The sequence below is a fragment of the Acipenser ruthenus genome, chromosome 3, assembly GCF_902713425.1.
Source record: "Acipenser ruthenus chromosome 3, fAciRut3.2 maternal haplotype, whole genome shotgun sequence".
In the NCBI taxonomy this organism is placed as follows: domain Eukaryota; kingdom Metazoa; phylum Chordata; class Actinopteri; order Acipenseriformes; family Acipenseridae; genus Acipenser; species Acipenser ruthenus.
Genome location: NC_081191.1, coordinates 43,709,241 through 43,733,592, shown reverse-complemented (window position 1 = coordinate 43,733,592; position 24,352 = coordinate 43,709,241). Strand labels below are relative to the sequence as shown.

General features: G+C 39.5%; 2 protein-coding genes across 4 annotated transcripts in view; one reads left to right on the top strand and one right to left on the bottom strand.

The window, feature by feature from the left end:
• Window positions 1-1,472: 1,472 nt before the first annotated feature.
• On the top strand, window positions 1,473-7,795 carry LOC117394157 (cyclin-dependent kinase 5 activator 1). 2 transcript variants are annotated; one of them, XM_059012975.1, is made up of 2 exons: window positions 1,473-2,436; window positions 3,058-7,795. In XM_059012975.1, exons 1-2 carry the CDS (start codon window positions 2,387-2,389, stop codon window positions 3,941-3,943), a joined length of 936 nt encoding a protein of 311 aa, XP_058868958.1. In that variant the 5' UTR covers window positions 1,473-2,386; the 3' UTR covers window positions 3,944-7,795. The 2 variants fall into 2 exon arrangements, with proteins under 2 accessions (XP_058868958.1, XP_033848075.1); XM_033992184.3 differs by having other exon boundaries at window positions 1,473-7,795.
• Window positions 7,796-11,975: 4,180 nt separating this feature from the next.
• The window catches only part of LOC117435546 (unconventional myosin-Ig-like), a 93,074-nt gene continuing 80,697 nt past the window's right edge, over window positions 11,976-24,352 (bottom strand). For both annotated transcript variants that reach the window (XM_034058822.3, XM_059012974.1), the window contains exon 22: window positions 11,976-14,152. In XM_034058822.3, coding sequence (XP_033914713.2) covers window positions 13,993-14,152 — 160 coding nt within the window. In that variant the 3' untranslated portion in view covers window positions 11,976-13,992. The remainder of the gene's footprint in view (window positions 14,153-24,352) is intronic.

Here is a 24,352-nt window from a genome sequence, read left to right as displayed (position 1 = left end):
TTGTCAGTGTGAAGTGGATACAGAAGCAGGAGAAGGGTACTAGGAACTAGCTGCTATATTCTAGCACGTAACCATGGATGGGCTGGTTTGATTTATTTTTTTAGTCAAATGCTTCAGACCATGCACTGCCTAGTTCCACAGTTCCATTCTATACCATACATGTCACAGAGTCAAGTACTTTTATTATTTATCCTGCTAGTTAACCCATGTTACTCCAGGTACACAGTGTACAACCTAGCAGATGCCACTAAAAGACTATCAATATAATTTAAAGGTACAGTAACCAATTATTAAACGATCATTACAGAATCAGGCAAGGGTGGAGACAGCAAAAATGACAGTACAGCCTCCTCCATCAGGAATTTTGGCTCCCAGAGTGTCTATCATCTCTGATTCTAGTAGACATTGTTTGCATTTTGTATTTGAAAAGCATTGCAGATCGGTTTCTGTTGCATGATTATATAGGTGGGCGCATGTTATCAATGCACCTGGAAGCTCATTGTAATGTGATTGGATTCTGTCATGTGTTGCACCCAATCCAATGCCCAGAATCCTTAGAGGTTCTTGTTAGTAGCATGCCAGTTCCCTAAGAGACACTATACCAGTGCTGGGCTGAAGGGGGAAGCTATGAACACAGTGTCAAGTTCTGAGCAGGTCAGGTTTTTAGTTGCCTGTCTCCTGAGAAGCTTGTTGATCTATAGAAATAAAATTTCATTTCATAATTCATACTCTTTAATGATTAAATCTGCATGCCACTTGTTTGTTTTGTATGTGGCGGCTGACCACAACTGGCACAGAAATACAAACTGGCATGACAACTCAGCCTGCTCCCATTGGAATTGGGATGATGATGATAAGCCTGTAATAGCTGGTATATACAGTGTATATATATATATATATATATATATATATATATATATATATATATATATATATATATATATAATGCTCCTCTCTCCTCTCAAAACAATTTAAACCATATATTTGTTGAAATGGAACTCATTATTGCTACTGTTACACATACAACATCTTTTCACTTCGACAATTAGGGAGCCCATTGCACATGTTGCCTAATTTCTACAGCAGCATTGGCTGAATCTGATTACTCCCTGATGTTTAATGTCTTGAAAAAAAAAAAAATTTCCTGGAGACTTTCTGGGCAACCTCTGCTCCCTGGGAACTAGTTTTAGAACCAGTGGCATAGCAGGTAGAATTTTTAAAAACACAACTGCACTTGGGCTGCAATTTCAAGGTACACTTCTCATTTTCAAGTATTATTTTCTGTTTATATAAATACAAAGCATAAAGCAATATAGAAGCAATATTAGACCATTGTGATGTTGTAGACAGGGGCACTGGAACCATTTTTATAGTGTGTGTGTGTGTGTGTGTGTGTGTGTGTGTGTGTGTGTGTGTGTGTGTTTCAGTACCGCTATACATTGATTGTGAAGAATGCTATGCTGTGGCGGCGGGTCAAGGAGGAGCCTGCATGCTTGAGAAGGAGAGGATCAGTCTCTGATTAGCCGCTGCGGGTGATGGTACTGAAAAGAAATGAGCAGCGCTGGATTTGCAGATCTAATCACTGAGATAGAGATAGAGAGAGAAAGAGAGAGTTAGATCGCCCTAATTTCTCCTCAGGTCCAGCACATCAGATGGAGCTCCTGTTGACAACTGAGACGCGCGCGATCGCAGTCTACAGGCACCATTACCGGCATACAGAGATAGGCAGCTAGACGAGTGTGCGCAAACCTTCTAAAAACAAAACGACATTTCGTGCACATATCTTTTATTTTATTTGATCTTGGATTACAGAACTTTTTTTTTAATGTATATATATTTTTGTCTGATCACTATATCATCTTATCATCCGAGTTCTTGTTTTTGAAAGAAAAGAAAAAAAACCTACATCCGACTCACTAATCTAATATTTTCTGATACACGAAGTGGACTAGAAGATTTATTAGAAAACAAGTAAAGGAAATCGACACCAGAAAAACAGCGAAACAGAGAGACTTAAAAAGGAGGCGGTTCGACTATCGTTTTTTGAGAATTCAAGTGGACACGTTAAGCATCCGTTTGTTGGATATTTTGTTTTCTGCTCCCGTTGATAGAGCAATAATCATAACTGCATTTTTGGGGGGAATGTCATTGTTAAACCACGTTGGACAGAGTGAGTGAAAATCGGCTGCAGGGATATTGGCGCAGTTGGCAGCAGACCGGGCAAATCAGTGGTCGAATCACTCACACCTGTTTGGTGTTATAACACCGTCAAGCTCCCCATTCATCTTATTATCTACCTGGCTGCTTATCACAGATATCACTTTTTATGGCGTGAGGGTTTATTTTTCAAAAACGAACAACGACAGCCCGAAGTACTACTTGACAAATGCAAGAACAGAGACTGAACATTCCTAAGCCGGGTTTCTGCAATAACAGGTTCGTTTGTTGCTCATAAGTAACAGAACTAGTACCGGGGGAAATCCTATTTGTGTTTTTCTTTTGAGAAGTGAATGTGTGTTTTAATTAGACCCAACAACAACAACGCAATACTATAGCGCACCCCGTGTCTGGCAAGCAATTTGTTTTCTGCATCAGCAGCGGAACCCTTTTTTTGTAGCAAGGGGCCAGAGGGAAATTGATGTCAGTTATCATCTATTAATCGCTTATCGTACAACTGCTTCCACTTATTGTTACACACATTAGTATGTACATAAATACAGCTAATAACAATAATCACAATTTATAGAGAAATCAGCTTCGGCGCCCTCATTATTACAAGCACTGCGGACTGCAACGGCACTCCCTGGATGGAAACGGAGGACAGGCACAGAGTACTTGAGTAAATAAAAAGAAGGTGGCTGTACCGCTTAGAGAAACAACTCTTGTTGCTTTACGCTTCGGTTATTAATTCCAGCTGCAGCCGCCTTGTTCTCGCTTGTATGTTTCAACTTAATTGAGAAACCACTCGCTTCCCTTTTTCCATAAAGCAATCCAAAAGGAAATAACATAAAAATATATATATTTAAAAATGGGCACCGTCTTATCTCTTTCCCCTAGCTCAAGAAAGGCCAGTTACTATGACGACGGCTCAGGGTCTCTTAGCCATCACCCGAGCCTCCAAAGCAGCAAGTCCTTAGGCGGCCAGAAAGACAGAAACATAAAGCGACACTCGATGTTCATCCCGGCCCTGACCTGGAAACGGTTAGTGGCCTCAACCAAGAAAAGGGGCTCCAAAAAAGGCAATGGCACCCTCAACAACAACAACAACTACCAGAAGGATGTGGCTCACCTGAATGACGAGAACGTTAAGAAGTCAGTGTCCTGTGCCAACCTTTCCAGCTATGAGGAGCAGGCCCTTGCGCCGCTTCAGGGGACAAATGGGAAGATCCCGTCTGTCAAGAACGTCACCTCTAGCACTAACTACCCCTCAGACGGCTCCCCCAAGCGTGTGATAGTCCAGGCCTCCACCAGCGAGCTGCTCAAGTGCCTGGGTGAGTTCCTGTGCCGGCGGTGCTACCGGCTCAAGCACCTGTCTCCTACTGATCCCATCCTGTGGCTGCGCAGCGTGGACCGCTCACTTCTGCTGCAAGGCTGGCAGGACCAGGCCTTCGTAACGCCTGCCAACGTGGTATTCGTGTACCTGCTGTGCCGTGACGTCATCGATGGGGACCTGGTAGCCACGGAGCATGACCTGCAGGCCACGCTGCTCACCTGCCTGTACCTGTCCTACTCCTACATGGGCAATGAGATCTCCTACCCTCTCAAGCCCTTCTTGGTGGAATCCGGCAAGGAGGCCTTCTGGGACCGCTGCCTGCGTATCATCAACACGATGAGTGCCAAGATGCTCCGCATCAATGCAGACCCCCACTTCTTCACACAGGTCTTCGCTGACCTCAAGAACGAGGGCAGCCACGAGGACTTCAGTCACACCCTGGACCGATGAACCCCTTCACTCTACCACCACCTCGCTGACCCCCCACAACCTCCCTTTAGGCCCGCCCAGGTCTGGCCTGGGCACTCTCTGGATTTCTCATCAGGTTGGGCTGCTGCTGGAACTTTGCTTTCAGTAGCTGGAGCTGATCAGTACACTTGACATGTTGCCAGTTAATAGCCCACGGTAGTGTTGGAATGCTGATCAAACATTTCTTTGGCACATACATTTTGTTAAATGTCTTTATATTTAATTTAAATATGAATAATCTTTTTTTTAATTTAAATTTGTTAATGTTATTACTGTTTATTTTTAATTTATGTTATATGGTGCATATGAAGCTACATCACTTTACTAAAGTAGGTCAGAATTCACCAGGTTCAACTAAAAAATAGCTCAATTAGACAACACCCTTAACCCCCTCTCAACTACACACAATTAGTTTTCAACTTCAAGCACTCAGCATTGTCTACAATGTGGCTTCCCTTCCCTCCCTTCTGTCCCCCCACACCCACTATTTAAATGGCCAAGTTATACCTGAATTGGAGACTAGCTGGGTCTTGTAGCACTTTTACTGTCGCTGGGCCCATGCAAATCTTCTCTCTCTTACAGTGGCTTGTTAGGGTTCAGAGATTTAAAAAAGGGACAGCTTTTCTGTGGGGGTTTGGTGCCTCTGAAGCGGAGCCTGTAGCCTCTCTGAATGTGTGCATGTGTATTGAATGTTGGTGTAAGTATATGGGAGAGTGTGTTCTTTGATTGAGCTTTTCAGCATTCAAATGTGTACTTGCATGTTAAGTTACATGTTCTGTATAGATGTGGTAATGTTGTATTTATTGTATTTATTGTGTAACTGTACATATTTATTTGTGTGTGCATTTACTACTATGTACACTACAGTGTTTGTGTGTGTGTGTATATAGATCTATCTATCTATCTATCTATATCTATATATATATATATATATATATATATATAATCTAGATACATATATATATATATATATATGAATATACTGCATGTATACTGTGTTCATATATTTTGTGCATACAGTACATGCCATATTATACTATATGTGTGTGTGAGTGAATGAATGCAGAATATATGTTGTCCCTTTATGTCAGTAGCACTCATTTCATTCTCAACATATTTTCACTTGGGAACCAATAGTGTTAATACTTTAGATTAAAACAGGTGATTCACTTTCCAGTATTTAATTTCTAAAATGCCTTTTGGCATGAAGATGATGATGTGTGTGTGTGTGTGTGTTTGTGAGAGAGAGATAGAAATGCATCTGAACTGCTACCATAACATAGATATGTGCTTTATAGAGAGAGAGAAGGGCATGTATAGAGTGCTGTGAATTGCATGTCCTGCTGATTACAGCACTTTACATGCTGTTTCAGAGAGAAGACTAAAGGATGTCAAATGATCCTTTAATAATAATGATATGAACACTACTTTACCTGTTTCTAATTAAAATGTGTTCAGTCATCTCTTCCCTGTCCCCCACTCGCCACCCCACCCATCTTTATAAATCAATGATTTTGGCTTATTGTCAAAGAATATTACAGTGGGTGCCTATACAGGGCCCAAAGTCAGCCTTGGGAACATGATAAGAGCTCCCTGTCATAAACAGATTGCAAGGGAAGCCTTCTCAATTAGCCTCGCAGGTGGATTTTGAGCTGTTAAATGGTTGAAAGAGCGAGATGCAGAGCAGGAGATTCAATGTTCCTCGCTCCATTGCTGTAGCTCAGTCCAGGACCTGTGTTCGTAATTTCCTGCTGGTCAGTCTCTTATTAACACCCGTGCAGCAGTGCTCTGTGTGTACACTGTACAGTAATGCTGCTGTAACTGGCAGCTGCAGAGGCACAGATGTGCTTTAGGTAAACCACGTTACTCCAGAATAGAAAATCCTTTATAGCCATGCCACAGTCATCAAAAGCACTAGAGGAGCAGGCAAGTCATTAGCATAATACTGATTGAAGAATATCTGTAATTCCTCAGACATAGAATATTTTCGATTGTCCCAGTATACTGGGTAGATCTACCAGTGTCTTCTGGCCTGTTTATTACAGGGTTAGATTCAGTCACTCTATAACTGTAGCTGTGATCAGATCTTACATATGTGAATAGTATAGCGTTAAACAGTTACACAAACACACAAACAGTAGAGTTAATCTCGTATTATCTGAAGGATATCCTCTGAGGAAAACTGTGTTGCTCTGTGCTATTCTGTGTTGCTCTGTGCTTAAACTGAAACAGCCAGGGAGACAAACTCCTTCATTGTACCAAGTAGAAAAGACCAGTATTGTTGAAAAACTGGACAGTGTTAGTACAATAGGAATACTGCAGTCTGTGTGTGTGTGTGTGTGCCTCTCTCCCTGTATTTCTGTATAAGGGTTAAGGGGTAAGGGGGGAGGGGGGCTGAGTTTGACATTACGAGCCAGACTGTACAGCTAGTGGAGGACACCTCTGTCATTAATAAGTGCGCTGTTGAAAAAACAAATCTTTTCTTTGTAACTGCCATCGCTCTGTGAGTCTTGGTGACTTTGAGTTTGCTGCTATATTATAACTGATCAATACACTTTTGTGTGCATGTGAGTGTGTGCGTGTGTGGGAACATGCGTGTCTGTGTGCGTGTGTGATCCAAAAGTACTGTGTAAATACATTGCTGTATAAAGAAAACAATGTCTTGCTACTGTGACAGTGTGCATGCCAGCAAATGTATTCAATAAGTGTTTTAATTTTGTTGTAGTTTAAATTACATTTAAATGTTTGGTTTGTTTAAGAAAAATAAATAAATACTGGTTCATCCCTTTTAGGGGAAGATGTAAAGATATTGTTATCGGTATTATTAAAGTTTGTTTGTGAGCGAACACGGTTCAAGTTTACTTTGCGCCCGTGCTCCTGCGAGGGCTCCTGTACTGTTCTAAAGAGCAGACAGGGACTTTGCTAATTAAATCCACTTTGCTTATTTCATCCTCATTTTGACCAATGCAATGGCAGAGCTGTATTAAAAACTTAAATGCATTTTTTTGTAAAAAAAGAAAAAAAAAGTCAAACAAATATTTTGTGGGTGTAATCTTGTAACTGTGTTGCGAATTTGTGACACCTTGTGCAACTTCACACGTACTGGAGGCCGTTGTTTTGTTTTTCTTTCTTTCTTCCTGTTCTGTCACTTCCTCTTCGAGTTGTGGTTACCCATATGCTTGTGTGACAGCCGGTTATGAAATCGAGCTGCACACAGCAGTTTCAGGAAACCAGAAACATTGAAAGTTAATTCTTTTGAAAATAACTGATGTCTGTGCTGCTTGTTCCCAGTTTATAACAGGAGTACTATAAAGAGGGGATGCAACATTGTATCAGTTTGTAGCCCCGAGGGATTGTTTAGTGATCCCTGCTGCTGTCTTCTTTTAACGTGACGCTTGGTTTACTCACTAAACCAGGAGATTACTGTTGGGACCCCTTGTAAACCAGACACTGCTCGATTATAGATGCACTGAGGTCACCGATTCCCATACAGATCAATAGCTGTCACTTGTACGGCAATCCACAATTGTGAATGTTGTGGGCAGCCTGTGAATTTGCTCTGTCAGTAGGAGTCTGGGGGAGACCAGGACTGGGGCCCATTTCATGGGTCCCTTGCCTAATCGGTCTTGTTTCCAGGGTTACCTGTGCTGAGTTGTGACAATGATGATGAAGCTATGAGCGTGCACAGTGGCTTTTGTGAAGTCGATGGATTCTTTGTCAAGAAAACTTGAAAAAACTTGAATAAAAAAAACAATGTCACAGTTTGTTTTGTTTTTGTTATTGAGTTTCAATTCAAACATTTTTTTTTTAATTCAATAAACTGTCAAAACATGACCGTGTCCTTGCTGTTATTGAGAAAGAGAGTGCTTGAGAGCCACCCACAGATGAGGAACTCAGCTCTCTTGGTGTGACATTTTAAAATAATGGAATTTGAGCTGGGATGCACTCATTAGTTTTCAGAATTTCAGTGAAAATGGGAACTGCTGTGTAGCTTGTATCCTGTAAAATATTGTTTTTGTATCCAGTGCTATAATGTCTGTCATCCTTCATTTGAGACATATACATGATATAGGTCCAGTACTGAGCTGTCAGAAATTAGCATTTTGATACCACATAAAAATCGTCTTCAAATTACATTTGTTTAGAAAAAAAAAACAGCACTGATGGGTCTGAGCCTCTTCTTGCACACCGCGTTCCTTTTCACACCTTTTCTCAACTTATTTCAGGCATGAGAATCACATGACACATGAGAAATATCACCTGATTCTTTACATTAGTTACATTTTTTGTCTAGACAGGTTTTATTCACAACACTTTCATATTGGATTTGCTGCTAGGCAAATTAAAGAAGGGAAAAAACCACCAACAACCTGAGAGTGTTCATATAACTGCTGCAATATTTAATCATGAGATTCTGAGATAATGAAAAGGACAAGTGGTTACAGGATAGGAATTCTGCCTACAACTAACGTCCAAAAACAAAATATTTATTTTTTCCATGTGTATCCCACAGTAGGCCCATCAGTGCAATTTTTATAATTTAAAGTAACTTTGTTCTACTTTTCACCCATTTTTAATGTGAGTGCCATATTAAATTATATCCCCTTTTAATATTTATCACATCTCATAATATTAAACAACATACTGAAGACTGAAGTTGTTTAAAGATGGCAGTGAACATAAAGTGAACAACATTGCAAAACAGGCTTATATAAGATTCGATCCGCCTGAAAAAAAAAAGAATAAGGCAATAGAGATGGCCATTTCTGCCAATGTTTCCATGAAATGTGAACACTTCATTTGCTGGACAGCATAATTCCCATCTTATAGATCCTTGTCCTTTGAGTAATGGTGTGTCTCATCATTCAAAAACCACGATGAGACCGTGAATAGATTTAAAAACCTCATTTGAGTCATTAGATACAAACTATGACTGATGGGAAATAAGCCAATTAGGCAAATCAGTAGAATCAACTGAGGCGAACAGAGGAAGCAGAGCTGAATAGAAGCACATTGTCAATTAGACTGCTGTAGATACAGTTAATAAGCTAATTACAGTATGTTACTGTCACACACAGATTGATTTGTGGGGTCATCCTGTGAGGTAGGCACCCACCTGTCCTGCAATAATTATATGTGGGGTACAACTGCATTCTTATATGGCTTGCTCATTAACATCTACTGCATGTGTTTAGTGAGGGTGCAATTATCAGTAAATCTGTAAATCCTCTTTTATTTGAGTGCATCGGCATTGATTTTACCCCATCTAGTGATTAATTCCTTCTGCAATACCTGCCCCCAAGTGGTTATTGCTATTGGGAGCCATCTCCTGTAGAAATACATTTCAGACTGTTTTTCGTGTACCTGATTTCAGGCTTAAGGTGGGTACACACAACACTACAACTGTTTAATGCACATTTTCTACATGCATGTATATCACGTGAAGCTTCATATGAATTCTGTTTCCTGGTTGGCTGATCCATGCTACAAGTAGTAAATTGTGTTGTACAGCTAGAAATACTTCCCATTTCAGACTGTAGTCAGCTATACATACAGGGACTTACTTGTCACATAATACCTGTAGTATATTACAAAGTCAGATGAATGTACAAGTGCTGTGTATGCTGGCGCAGTGATGCTGAGTAATGTGTGTGAGAATGAGTGATGTCAAATGTGTATTTGTCTACTTTTTATTTCATAGGCTCTCTTCAAAACAAGCTGGTTGTGCCAACTTAGTGAGGTTTTCTGGGTGTGTACATTTTTTAAATAAAATAATAAATAGGCTCTGTACTAGAATAGATTGGCTTGGGGTCAGCTCTGTATAGGACAGATTTATTCAGAAACCTTCACAATAGAAATGTTTTACTTTCTGTCCTTCATTGCACTGGAGCAGGCCCCGATGGGAGGTGAAGTGAGCCGCCCTATCCCGTGCTGACCCTCTCACCCACTCCAGCTGGACAGACTAAGCTGAAAGAATTCTCTACCAGACTCTAAGCCTCTAGTACCTGCTAGCACCTCACCCAGCCTCAGTGCCAGACTGCCCAGCTGTGGCCCTCAATGACAAGCCCGCACCAACACCATGCTATGCCAAGATATTAGCAGCTTTGCTTTGAGAACCTGGTTTAAGATAGTTTGGTGCTGGATGTAGATTAATTACTTTTGCATGTGCATACCCTGGCTGGTAGAAGTCTGCTTGGGCCTAATTTTAAAACCCAACCCGAACCAAACCCTATTCAAGCCTGAGAATGTTGAGTTGTTTTCTCACCCGACCCAACCCGATCCGACTCGACCCAAAAGCGTCTCCAAATATAATAATCCCAATATACACGCTTCAAATTAAGACGTTTCATGTTCTTGTTACCATTGGCATACGTTAACATAAGATACACTTGAATTTGAATAATCATTATTTTGGACTAGATTATACAACCCCAAACAGCAAAGTTAACCTTCAACTAAAATATTATACCAGGACTGCAGCTTTTAATAATGATGTGATTTCTTACTGTAAACTGAGCATCATGCAGTGACTTTCAACAAAAAAAAACTGCTGTCATATTTAAGTAATATTTTGCAAGATTTGCACATAGCCACTGTGGTAGAGTAGGAGGAGGACAGGTGTAGTCCTTGAAGTTCAGGACTAATCCCCCAGAATGCCACGGGAGTGAGCCAGGATGAATTACACCTGGCTCTAATTTAATTAGAAACACCTGCCGGTAGTTAAGCAGGCAAGTGTATATATAGTGGGTCAAAATATTTGGTTGGGGTGTGTGTGAAGGCTAAGACCTAAGAGGAGACCTGTGGGGAGCCTTAAGGAAAGGTATGTGTTTAATACTTGTGAAGTATTGGTTACTGGTAAATGGCTTAGCTGTCCAGTTGCAGTTAGAACTTTGGAAAAGTTTAGTAAGCACTCCTTGATGGGGTTAGGCTTTTGTTTTGTTTGTTTATTTTGTGTTTGGTGTACAAATAAATATACAGGCACCGTCCTGTTTACACCTTACCTTATTCTTTTACACCAGAAGACAGTGAAAAGGTCCCAAGAAGTGGCAAAGCAAGCCCCACTTTGTCACACCAAATTTACTTTTATTATCATTGAATACAACAATGTCGTAATTTTTACGAACAGTGGATTTAGATGTACTTACACATTCCAGCAACTGAACTCTCCACTGCTACACATTCCCCTGTCGACAATTTATTTTTCAGTGTCAGCCTCCATACTTTTAATTTTTAGATTTTCTGGTAAATTAACATACAAAATGATAAGCAAGCAGACAAATTAAGCAAATTAACAGCAAAAAAAAAAAGTTGCAGGAGGGCTTTATGCACGATGTGCACACAGAAGACAAAATTGCAAACAGTGGCTTATTTGGAATACTCCACGATAAGAGACTACCCGACATGAACCAAGCCCGAAAGTATACTATACAAATTACACCCGACCCAAACCTGACATTTGTAGTTGGATTCGGGTCGGGTTGCAAGGGTTTAATGACCGGTATTCGTAACCGTTAAATGTTCTTTTGAAATTAAAGATAAATTCACTGAAAAACGCGTGGTAAACAGCAAAATAATTGCAAATATACTGTAGGAATGTTTCATTAGGGAAGGACTGTGCAGATTTTCTTTTTTAAATACTACGTAACTATGAAACAAAACAACTCTGCCCTCTTAAGTTAACCACAGTATATTTGCAGTTTTACCATGCTTTTACCACAGTTTACCACAGTTTACCACAGTCAGCTTTCTCAGTTATACATGGGTTCAAAACAGCATGCCAAGATTAAACTCATTGTACAATGAACTTAACTGCTGAGATCAGTCAGACAGTGTGCTATCTAAACTGCAGACCCAGCATTTGTTCTGGATCAGGTTTATAACTTTAAATAGTTACTAATGTGGAGAAAGACATCTAGTTGAAACATTTGTCACTGAATTTTACAAAATTACTTTAGTTATTTGTAAATTTACCAGTATATAACTGTAAATACAAAAAATAAACACAACAATCATACGCATTTTCTATGTTTTTATTATAAATATAATATGCATTTCTACTTTCAATTTGTTTTATATTGCACACATTAGATGTGTGAGAGCATAATATTTCATAGTTAGAATTTATTTGCATCTATTTAGTTTTATTACTTATAAAACACAGCATCAGATTCCTATGGACTGTAAGCCACTTGAAATTGTGGTTCTTTTTTTTAAAGGAAATTGCATAGAACACCACACAATACTTTAAAAAAGCAATGGCTTGGAACTAAATGTAAACATGTAAGTGAAGAGAATTCAATGAGGTCATTAAGTGTGCATAGCAATATACCAATTCAATACCTGGACATGTTAGAACAATTATTATCAGCAGGACTTCAGCAGGCTTGGTTTAATATATACAAAAAGATTTGAGATCACACTAACACATGATTATGTTTTAATATTCTAACAACATACAGTAGACCTTGATATTCCTGTGGTATAACCATTTTAAATTTAATTTTAGCTTTTTACAGTACTTTATTATGCATTTCTAAAAACTATATAAAAAGATGACACAAAGAATGTTATAGGTTTCTGTTCAAGGGCACTCTACAATTACAGTACTTGACCACTGGCCAGAGTGGCACTGTGTGCTATTCAAAAATCATATTCAAAAGAACAGTTAATTTCACTTTTCCCCTACTGTGCCTGGTCTTTACCTCACTGTTCTTTGTACAGTGATAGTAATTGTTTGACTACACTTTCACAACACTGTGTTTGCTTTTGTAAGAATACTGCACATACATTTCTAGGCCTTTAACACTAATTAATCTTCAAATTCAGCTTTATCTACTTTATATATATATATATATATATATATATATATATATATATATATATATATATATATATATATATATATATAATCAGCTATGCCTTCCTAGAATAATACGTTTTGAATTTAGAACTGCACTTATTATACACTGCTGTGCAAAAGTTTTAGACATGTTGCATTTTTCTACTCTGATGCATTATGAGCATCAACAATTTACTCAAAGCCTCCACTAGTGTTTTCTACTATTATAACAACCTTGACTTGTATAAAGAAGGAAAAACATTGAGTGAAATAGCTAGCATCACTCGATTTTCAAGGCCTGGTATCCAAAGCATAATCAACAAGTATAGAGAAACATCATCTGTAATTGACAAACCCAGGACTGGAAGACCCAAAATGCTGTCTAACAAGGATGAGCAATACTTGAAGATAATATCCTTAAGGAATAGAAAGAAGACAAGCGTTGAATTAACAGAACTGGCAGAAGGCACAGGTGTCGTTGTCTATCCATCAACAGTCCAAATCACCTTTGACCATTGTTCTATAGTCCAATTTCTGTGTTATTGTGCATGTTTTAGCCTTTTAGTCTTGTTCCCCTTTTTTACCAGAGGTATTCTTACTGCAACACATCCTTTAAGTCCTGATTTAAAGAGTGACCTTCGTACTGTTGATTTGATGGACAACGTCATCTGTGCCTTCTGCCAATTCTATTGTAAATTCAACGCTTGTCTTCTTTCTATTCCTTAAGGATATTATCTTCAAGTATTGTTCATACTTGTTAGACAGCTTTTTGGGTCTTCCAGGCCTGGGTTTGTCAATTACAGATGATGTTTCTTTGTACTTGTTGATTATGCTTCAGATACCACACCTTGAAAATCAAGTGATGAGAGCCATTTCACTCAATGTTTTTCCTTCCTTAAGCAAATCAAGATTGTTATAATAGAAGAAAACACTAGAGGAGGCGTTGAGTAAATTGTTGATGCTCATAATGCATTGGAGTAGAAAAATGCAACATGTCTAAGACTTTTGCACCGCAGTGTGTGTGTGTGTGTATCATATATAATGCTTTAAAGGAAGTATAACTGCAGTGTACAGAAATAAAAAGTGAACAGTACTCCACTATAGGCAGCCCCCACAGTTCCTAATGTGTTCCTCGGGTTTGTGTGTCAGTCCTGTGGAGTGAGCTCATACTGAGGTTCAGCCGCGCCTGCCCTTAGTTTCCTGGCAGGTACAGGGTGAAGCCGCCTCGGCTCTTGCGGAAGTCTGGTTGGTTATGGCCGATCTTGGTTTCCACGGAAACGCACTTCTGCTGCCCGCGCATATGGAACTGGATAGCTGAGCGTTGCACTGTAACTTGCAGGGGTGTTTTTAACCTGAAACACACAAACACAAATCCTCTTCAGAAAGGATTCCCAAGCAACACACCAATATATCTGGTCATGTCTCATGAGTGTGAACCCTAAACAAGAATTGATTTAAAGTATAAAAACTAAGACGGATAGAGAACTACTTTCTGTCTTTCTGTCACTAAAGCACCCAATAATGGGTTTCTGAACTACCTTCAATTAAGTATATTATTGAAATGACCAGGAGCCAGGAGTTTGATGTCAAATAAATGGTTCCTCCCTTATAGCTGCATGAACACCTCCTATTAGTAAACCTACAGACTCACAGGTAAGACATTCATGCTGTGATCAGAAATGCGACCAGTTAATTTAGAGCACATTTACCAGGGGTCTGTAATGTACTCTTTTACTCCCAATGCATTTTCCATGTTTTGTATTTTCACAGAGCGACTCGGACACAGAGATCTGATTGAGGATGACATTCGCTGGGAGCTGTGGTACGCATACAAAGATCAGAAGAGAACTGAAAGGACATGTTTAATACAATGTCAAATAGATTGGAAGCAGCACCTCACACTAACATTGAGGTACACAGAAACCCTTAGACCCAAGTACAATGTAACTGAAGCATTATCATATTGCCAAAAATACCCAGAACAACAGCAACAAATTCAACTTCAAACACTTCGAAATATTAAAAGCAAAAAAATATATAATAGTATCAAAGGACTGAAAGCATAAAAAAGGGTTGACAGACTGACAGGAAGGAGCACTAATCGTGTAATCACTAAATCGCTCCCTGGCTTTGATCCCAGTCCCAGAAATGATGTCAGCTGTGGCTTTGACCATTGCGCTACATCACTGGCCACAATGGGGCAATGGTGTGACCTGCTCTCAACTGACACACTGGGAATGCCAACTGCGTCCTCAAAATCCTGAGGAAGTCATTGTGACGAAAAGAAGCAAGTCTGGTACTTTAACGTAGCACAACAGTGCACAACCCTGGCCTACACTATCTGTTAACCCTATCATGTTGAATAACACACTGTTATTTAAGAAATAAAAGGTATAATTAAGAATCCTTCCCTAAATAATTAGAACTGTTCAGCTTGGCAGTACAAGCCTAACTACCTCACACTACTTGCGCAGATTAAACAGTGCTCCAAGGACGAACTACACATGAACTTCCTGCCAACGAGTTTCTCTCTGTCTTCCTGTGGAGTCACAGAGCCAGCTGGAGACCTGCTCTGTAATTAAAAAGGACTGGGAGTTCAGGGGCTTTGTATGCGGACCAGGGAGAATAGCCACCCTGTTCCATTTCACATTGTTGGTGTGTGAGAGGAACAACTCAACCCTTCATGTGCTGCCACTTATTAAATTAGGCTGACCCTCTCTGACCTCACACCCCAGCTCCCCTACTCCCCTACCCAACTGTCCTGCCACAGAGCTATGACATCACTTCCTGGGCTACAAGTAGCCTGACCCTGCATTGTTTCCAAAGGACAAAAGGACCTGTTGAAGGAAACTTTTTTTTTTTTGCCATAATGAAGGTGAAAATAAAGTTTGGGAAACAAGAACCTCTAATTAAAGGCTGGAATAAACACAGAAATGAAAGACGAGAGTAATGGGAAGGCCCAAAAATTATAATGAAATGAAGAATCCAAATGTCATGCTCTCAGCACATGACATCCCCTCACTGCACGGAGGGGGCTGATCGCACTCATTACCAGCGTGATGGCTTGCTACAAAGGGCTTATTGGCCTGCAGAAAGACTATGTGATTTTATTGGAGATTAGTCATGTTATGCATGAATATATTTTATTTGTTCTTGTTGCCAACCGTCTATTTATAGGAGAAAATTAGATCTGTTGTTGAATTGAACCTTTCCTATTGAGACTTCAGCCTTGAAACCATGGCATGTTACACAATGCTCCCAACTCTTCCTGATTCCAAGGGATGGCCTTGGTTTTCACATTTATTTCAAGGCTTGGTGTAACACCCCTTATAAAAGTTTACAGTAGTATTTTTGCAGTTTCACCATGCTTTTTCCATGGTTATACTATGTATTTACCAAAGTTTACCCTGGTTTGCCTTGTTTATTAATAAGCTTTACCGTACCTCGCTATTTTTTACAATGCTTACCTATGTTTTACCATGCCTTCACTATGCATTGTTACACTTTACTATGCTTTAAATATGGTTAACTTGTGTAAGGGACACCAGGTATTCACCTGGACCAGAACGACCCTCAACACTACCCCCCATGCTGTCTGGATTGATTTGTATAAAGAGCAAGTAGCTTGAAGTGACACATTCATGGTTTCTTTTTACTTTCCCTTACCTAGTTATAATTCTGGGTAGTTCTGGTTATTTTTTATTACATGTTTTTGGCAATGACATGCTAGTGCCTAAACTGTTTAGAAAAGCCTGGTTTCTTTTGCGCTTCCTCAATCCAGTAACCTCCATAGCTACCAGTAGTTTAGTCCTAGTTTCTATTTTAAATGGGTTTATTGTAACGATAGTAAGACATGTCAATTGAATCAGTGTTTTCATAACACTGTGTTTATACAATCAAATGCACCATCCAGTCCAAGTTGTACTTGTTAGAGCTTTGAATTTGGAGTCACTGAGAGGTCAGGGGTGCTCAAAGTAGCCATGGAGACAGCATTGAGGAAGTACAAAGCACTTTCCTCCCAGGTCATACAAAAAAAACTCAATATCCGAGCAACGGCACTTGAAACTACTAAGAATGATAATTCATGAAAGATAAGAAAGATAAGAATGAAAGTCATGAAAGGGAAAGATGTGTGCTCTTTAGGTGCATTTATTTAGTTCTCTGCATTTAAAGAACATATAACACATCATGTAAACCCCTTTACATCTGAAGGGGACAATATTAAAATGGCATTACAGCTCAGATTAATTCTGAACCAATAAAAGGTGATTTTTCTGTAATTCTAACTGTATAGAATATAAAAACATTAAGAACATAAGAACATTTTGGGAATGAGAAAAGGCTCTGTCACTGCCGATTCCAGAGACCAGTCGGTCTTCTCCACTACTGTGAATTATTCATTAGGACAAAAAAGTGCAGATGGAACTGGATCATAAATAAAGGGGCTCAACGTGCTCCTGAGCTCAGTCTCTCCTCACAGGGATGAGCTGGGGATTTGGAAAAAAAATCGGGAGACTGCAGCTAGCTGTCTGTCCTCATTTAAGAAACACTGAACTACCCCAATCACAACTCACAAACTACTGTATCCCTACTCATCAGTTACACTACAACTGGGGTCAAAGTCATTAACGGCACCAGCAGAATGAAACGACAGCATGGTGAGATGTTTACTTACGAGGTAATAATGCGACTCTCCCCAGTGAATCATTAAAGCAGATGTGTTGCATTGTTATTTGATGTCTGGAAGGCAATGTAGGGCAAGGTGCTGTTAAATGTCTCTGGGAGACAGTCCAATACTGTAAAATTCAGTCTAGGTAGACACTACACTTTAGCTGTAGTATAATGACTGATAACCATACCAAGAAAACTAGATTCCAAATTTTAAAAAAAAACCAAAAACAAAACTACACACTTGGATTTTACCGTAGAATACCACAGTAAGCTTTTAGAAGGAGACCTTCTTAATTATAATGTATAACAGATGCAAACTCAGAAACCTTGTGACACACACACTAACAGTGCCTGTAGCTGTGTGGAAAAATCAACAGCCTGTGTCTTATCCTGTCTGTTTCTAAATTCTACTTTTAATAAGTGACTGCGCTGAGGAGCTGCTGAATTTATCAGATGTGTGTATACACAATAACACTCAACAGCACTAATGCCCCTTCCACCTCACTTAAGGTGTTATGTGTTTTTCCAGAAGACTTTTTTTGCTGGAATAGTTAGTAAACTTGGCAGATAATGAACTAAGCAAAAACAAACCATAGAGAATAGAAGAGATGAAACAATGTTAAACAGAAATTAATTATGAAAATGCTGATAATGTGGAGATTCAAGCCTGTATTGTATATGTTTTATTGAAGTAAGCCTGTTCTCAGATATGAAGTACAGTCTTAAAAATGTGCTTGAGATTTTTCTGGGTTGAGTCTGCAGGCTCCTAGAACACAGCTATTATTATTATTTATTTATTAGCAGACGTCCTTATCCAGGGCTACTTACAATTGTTACAAGACATCACATTATTTTTTACATACAATTACTCATTTATACAGTTGGGTTTTTACTGGAGCAATCTAGGTAAAGTACCTTGCTCAAGGATACAGCAGCAGTGTCCCCCACCTGGGATTGAACCCACAACCCTCCGGTCAAGAGTCCAGAGCCCTAACCACTACTCCACACTGCTGCCCTATACTCCACACTGCTGCCCCTAGCTTCACCCCAGCAAAACTGGAATGTCCTAATCAGACCAGGAAGACGTAATACCTGCTGACCCCTTCATTTCCAACATTGTGAAGATCAAGGCTCAGAGATTATCTGTTGACCTCAGTTAGTGGGTCTGCATTTTTAGCTCAGAGGTCCTGTGTGTGATCCCCACTGCAGACTCATCCCCCTTATATAAATAATACATACACAGCACAGTACAGTGATTCAGCAGAGTGCTTGATCTACAGCATTTACAGATATAGCCAAAAGTTTTGCATCACCATTTTAGAATTGAGACATCATTAAAAAGAAATAACTATATGAACAAAATGATATTGCAAAATTCTACCGGAAGCCATTATACTAGTACAGTATTTTATGTTACATTTCGAAATGTCACATTTTTCTATTTTTGTCAGTTTTTCGTTAAGTATATGGAAAACTACAAAGTGGTATGTAATTCAATATGTTAAAGTAACATTATTCAGCAGGTTTCATTCGACTTTGTGAATCAAAATTTGTTAATTCTATAGGGTGATGCAAAACTTTTGGCCACAGCTGTACAATGCATGTTGTGACATCGTTGTTTTTTGTGGTATGTGTATTGGAGTGTTTGTGAGACCCTTGCCTTTTAGTATCAGAGAGTCTTGGTAACTATGCACTGTATGATATGATCGTTCTGCAACACCACCATACAAATGTGACCCCCACCTCGCACAGCCATCTCTGTAGCAGCTGACTGCTATTTAATTGGTCCCGGGGGGAATCAATCTGCAAAACTATCTCTTTGCACATCATCTCCAGAGCAATTTGCGAGAAAATGCCAGCAAAAGCCATCTCCGCCTCAATGATTAATATCCCAGCGCTCTCCAGGAGTGGGGGCCTCGGATAGGGAGCTCCCAGGATCACACTGACACCTGCGCAGCTTTCAACACATAAGGAATCAGGAGTTTTAGAAAAATGAAGCAGTATGTGCGAATGGCTTGAGCTCATAGCTAGAAAGTAGAACTCTGCTTTACTTCATGGAACTGCTTATTATTATTATTATTATTATTATTTATTTCTTAGCAGACGCCCTTATCCAGGGCGACTTACAATCGTAAGCAAATACATTTCAGAATCACAGTACAAGTAATAATACAATTAAGAGCAAGATAAATACAACGACTTCGGTTCAAGTAAGTACAAGTGTGACAAAATACAATTCAATAATACAGCAGATAACAGTGACAGTGATAGTTACATCAGGATATGATTAATTACAATATACTACAGATTAAATACTTGGCAGATTACAGTACTCTGAAGTACAGGATTAAATGCAGTAAAATAGGGGGCAGATAAGAGCAAATAAAGTGCATTTTAAGGAAGGGATGATAGTGTCCCAGGGGAAAAACAGAGGAGTTCTACAGGTGCTTACAAGCAGCCACAGCACGGTAAGCCATAAAGCAGGTCTTTGAGTGCACAGTACAAGCATGGGAAAAGCATGGGAAACTTTACAGAGCACACTGACCATCAGTCAGTCCACCACTGAATCTGAATCCTTTCCGAAACCCAGCCTGGGTTGGCCTGTATAGCAGCCCTCTTCTACCATTTCGTTCATGGTGGCATTGCACAGGATCCTTCAGGGCAACACAAATGACACTGTGCTGGTAAATATGGTGGAAGGAAGCACATAAACTACCCTCCAACCATAGGCAGCAGAGTCCCAGAGTTCTATCATAGGAACCTACCACCAGCAATAGCTGAGCCCTTCAGGAGCGCTGGACCACACTCAATGGGGACTGAACTTCAAAGTGAAACAATGATAGGCAAATAAGTGGGTTAACAAAATATCCACCAGTGTTCTTTTATTAAACAGTTCAGTTGCCACATGTGTGTCATTCTGCTTGTGTGCAGACAGCTGCTTTTGTGTTTTTGTTTTGAATTCCCATTGCAATCAGTTCGATCTTTTTTTTGTCTGAGAATCAGTTACCTCACCATCAAAATGGCCTTGCTGCTCCTACATTCAAATTACTTTGTGTTAAAGGGTTGACATTCTGTCATTGCCTAACCATCCACAGCAAATACACAACTGGAAGTGCACTGTGTTTGCAATTCTAGGTTTCATGAATTATGTCAAATCATTTACTTCACACAATACATTTACTCCATACCAGCCTCAAAATACACTGTTTAGTTCACTTTGCCGCACTGACCTCCTCTACTTTTCCCTCTGTTTTCTACAGTTCCAATCCTCTTCCACATCCATCTCTCTCCCTCCCTTTCTCTTTTTTCTCTCTCTCACTCCTGTCTCTCTGCCTCTCCCTCTCTCATTATTTCATTCTGAGCTGTTTAATGAGCTTTGCTGTGGTTGCCTAGCGACCATCTCCAGGGGTGCAAAGCATCTGTACAGTGAAGAGATTTACTGGAGAGGAAGATCACATTGCCTCCCTCCCTCACTCACTCCCCCCAGTCACACCACTCCACTCTAACCACTAGACCGCACTCCCTCCCTCCCAATCCCTCAGCTCTAAGCACTAGAGCCATGCTGCCTTCCTCCATATATTTCGATTCTAATTATTAGAGCCCCACTGCCTCCATACCAGTCCCTCTGCTCCAACCACTAGACCATACTGCCTCCCAGTCCTTGACATATCTCCAATTGGGGATTTATTAAAATATACAGTACACGTAGTACTAAAAAGAAACTTTAGATTCATGTTTCAACAAGAAGACATTGTCAAAGATGCCTCGTCAAATGTATGCCAAAATCTATTACAAAGTTCAGAGTGCTTAAAGTTATGGACAAATTAATTTAGCTTTTAGACAACAGGTTAACAGTACCAGCAATAGTAAAGAGTGAGTGAATGGATACTGCTGGGAAAGAAACAGGGAGAGAGACAGAGAGAGGGGTTACTGGCGTTGAATGTCATTTCAGCCATCAATCATCAGTCTGTGAACTTCTTATTGAGATTTGTGGGGCAGTAATATTGAAATGAGGCAGGGGCAGAACCAGCACAGGCATAATCCTCTCAGCTACTGTAAACTTACTGAGAGAGGGAGAGAGAAACAGGAGAGATGGAGGGAGAGAGAGAGAGAGGGAGGGAGGGAGGGGGAGAGAAAGGGAGGGGGAGAGAAGGAAGAAAGAGAGATAGGATGACGGAGGGAATTTAAGGGAAATTAAGATCTACAGAATGTTATACTGCTGCATCACATGCAGAATGTCATGTGATTGACTGCTAGTTATAAGACCCATAGAAGTCAACTGTTATTTAGTTAGCCAAACAAATGATATAAACATATATATACTGAGCATCAAAAGAAACATATCACTTATATTTGAGCATCAAAAGAAACTTATCACTTATATTTGGATAAAATTCATTAGATGTGATCAAAAAATGACAACTCTGTTTTAGAGTATGTGCAGTGACTTTTTATTGTGCTGATTAACAACTGACATCACGAAGATGCTGCAAAGGGATAGGTGGCTGAGATGGGAAGATGACAGCTACAGAGGATTTTGGAATACCTGATAAGAGCAATACCTACAATACAGATAAGATAAAGAGTAAAGAGTAACCCAGAACTAAATGTGAAATAATGAGAGTAGACAGAGAGACAGACAGACAGTCAGACAGATGCAAATATTGCTAACTCAGGCTTATATGAAAAACAAGTTCAAGTGCAGTAAATTAAAAAAGCAACAGTGATTAGTTGGCACACTGAAGTTTACCTGCATTGCAAAATTACAATTAGTGCAGTCACAGTTCTGTAAAACTGCAAATGCTCTGCACCAAGGTTTGACTGAAACAGCATGTGTTTAAATTTAGATGAAGAAAGAAAGGATGTCCTTGGCTTCTCTCAGATGCAATGTGGCAGCTGAAGGGTTAACCCTCCTGCAGCGCTGAGCTCTGAGGACAATGAGATCAGGGAAGCTTGAGTTTACAGCCCTGCAGCCTGGCAAGAGGCCTGTCACTGTTAATCAATGCAGGACTACAACACTCCCAATGTCACAAACGCTTCACTTGCCAGGGCACGGCTGTACAGTACTGCACAATCACTTCCTGTGCCTCTGCTCTGCACTGCCTCAGATGTAATATAGGACAATAATGCTATCCCAATCTCACATATAATACAGAATAAAAGAAGCTATCCTCTCCAGTCTGTGCTGTAACTAACACTGTCTGTGAATCTGGACGATAAATCCTCAAAGCAGGCATACTGCAGCTCGTAAAATACTTGCATAGTTTGTCAACCAAATACCAGCCCAAAAGTAGCCCAATATTATGTTGCCTAAACTAGCTCAAAAGTAGCCCAATAAAAATGGTATTTATCAGTACTACATTTTTATCTTAAGGTATTAGATTTTTCAGAAAACATTAGTGCATAAACACACACATACACAGGGTAGCGACAGGTACCAGAGTGGTCAGTATAGATTAGTGCATTTGAAACTGTGTAAGCAAAGGTTTGTGGCAATTTAATTCAAAATACAATTGCTTTCAGCAGTATAATTTATATTATATATCAATAAACAGTTGCATTTAAAACGTACACTAACCTACCTGAATTCTGATGACAGGTCAGTGTGAGGAGGATATATATCCAAAGAATGTATGTATAAAAAAATTAAAGAAAATGTCCTTTATGCATGAACTGAAATTTCAAAGTCTTTTCATTAAACTATCTATGTGCACTTGTCGTGATGGACAACTTTTGGCCATAGCTGTAAACACAGGGAACTGTCCAAAGCCATTTTTTCACGCACACTAAAAAAAAACAAGCTCAATTTTATTTTATTAGTTATAAACCTTTTAAAAACTGCAGTACTCCATAATAAACATATAAGAAAGCGTTAAGGACTAGCATGGTAAATGCATGGCCAAGTTTTTAACCTGTAGTACTTTGTATTTAATCACATCCTGATGTAACTATCACTATTTAATCATATCCTGATGTAACTATCACTATTACCTGCTGTATTATTGAATTGTGGTTTGTCAAACTTGTACTTTACTTGAACAAAAGTTATTGTATTTCTTGCTCTTATTGTATTACTTGTATTGTAACGCTTGAAATGTTTTTGCTTACGATTGTAAGTCGCCCTGGATAAGGGCGTCTGCTAAGAAATAAATAATAATAATAATAATAATGGCAAAAAACCTACAAGCTCAGTAAATGCACAAGTCTGGTCCCTTATAAACGTTTGCCATATTAATGGGGGGTGTAATAAAGCACAGTGAAAGCACTGTAAGCATAGACCAGTAATGTAAACCACGGGGATGTATGATTAAGCATATGGAAAATAAAACATTGTAAAGCATGGCAACAATGGTAAATGAACAGTATAACCATGGGAAAAATGCAAAATTACCATGCAAATTTAAAGTGTATAGTGAACCCTGAACAACCAGTCAACTTACAGTAATGGGTAGGCATGTTCCCTTTTCAAAGAGAGGACCCTATCTCTTCCTGCTCCCTCTGGCTCCTCACTCCCTTCAGCTTGATTTCATGACATTAATTTTCCGTGTCATTGAGAAGCGGTGGACGCAAACCCTCCACTGGCACAACACACCCAATAAAGATACCAAACCAGAAATAAAAAAAACCTCACTTTTAATAGTCGCTTCTTACTAGTTTTAGAATTAAAAAAAAAAGGTGTTTATTTTTTAGAGAAATTGTGCTAATGTTTATTTGGAGTAAATACATTTTATAATTTAGCTAGCTCATTGTCTCCATGACAACAGGACAGGAGAGCATTGCTTACAACAGGACAGGTAACTAGTGGTGCTGTGTGGATTTCAGAGGTGTTTGAAAAAAAGAATGACCATTTGACTACACTATAACGGCAGGTTTCCCTGTGT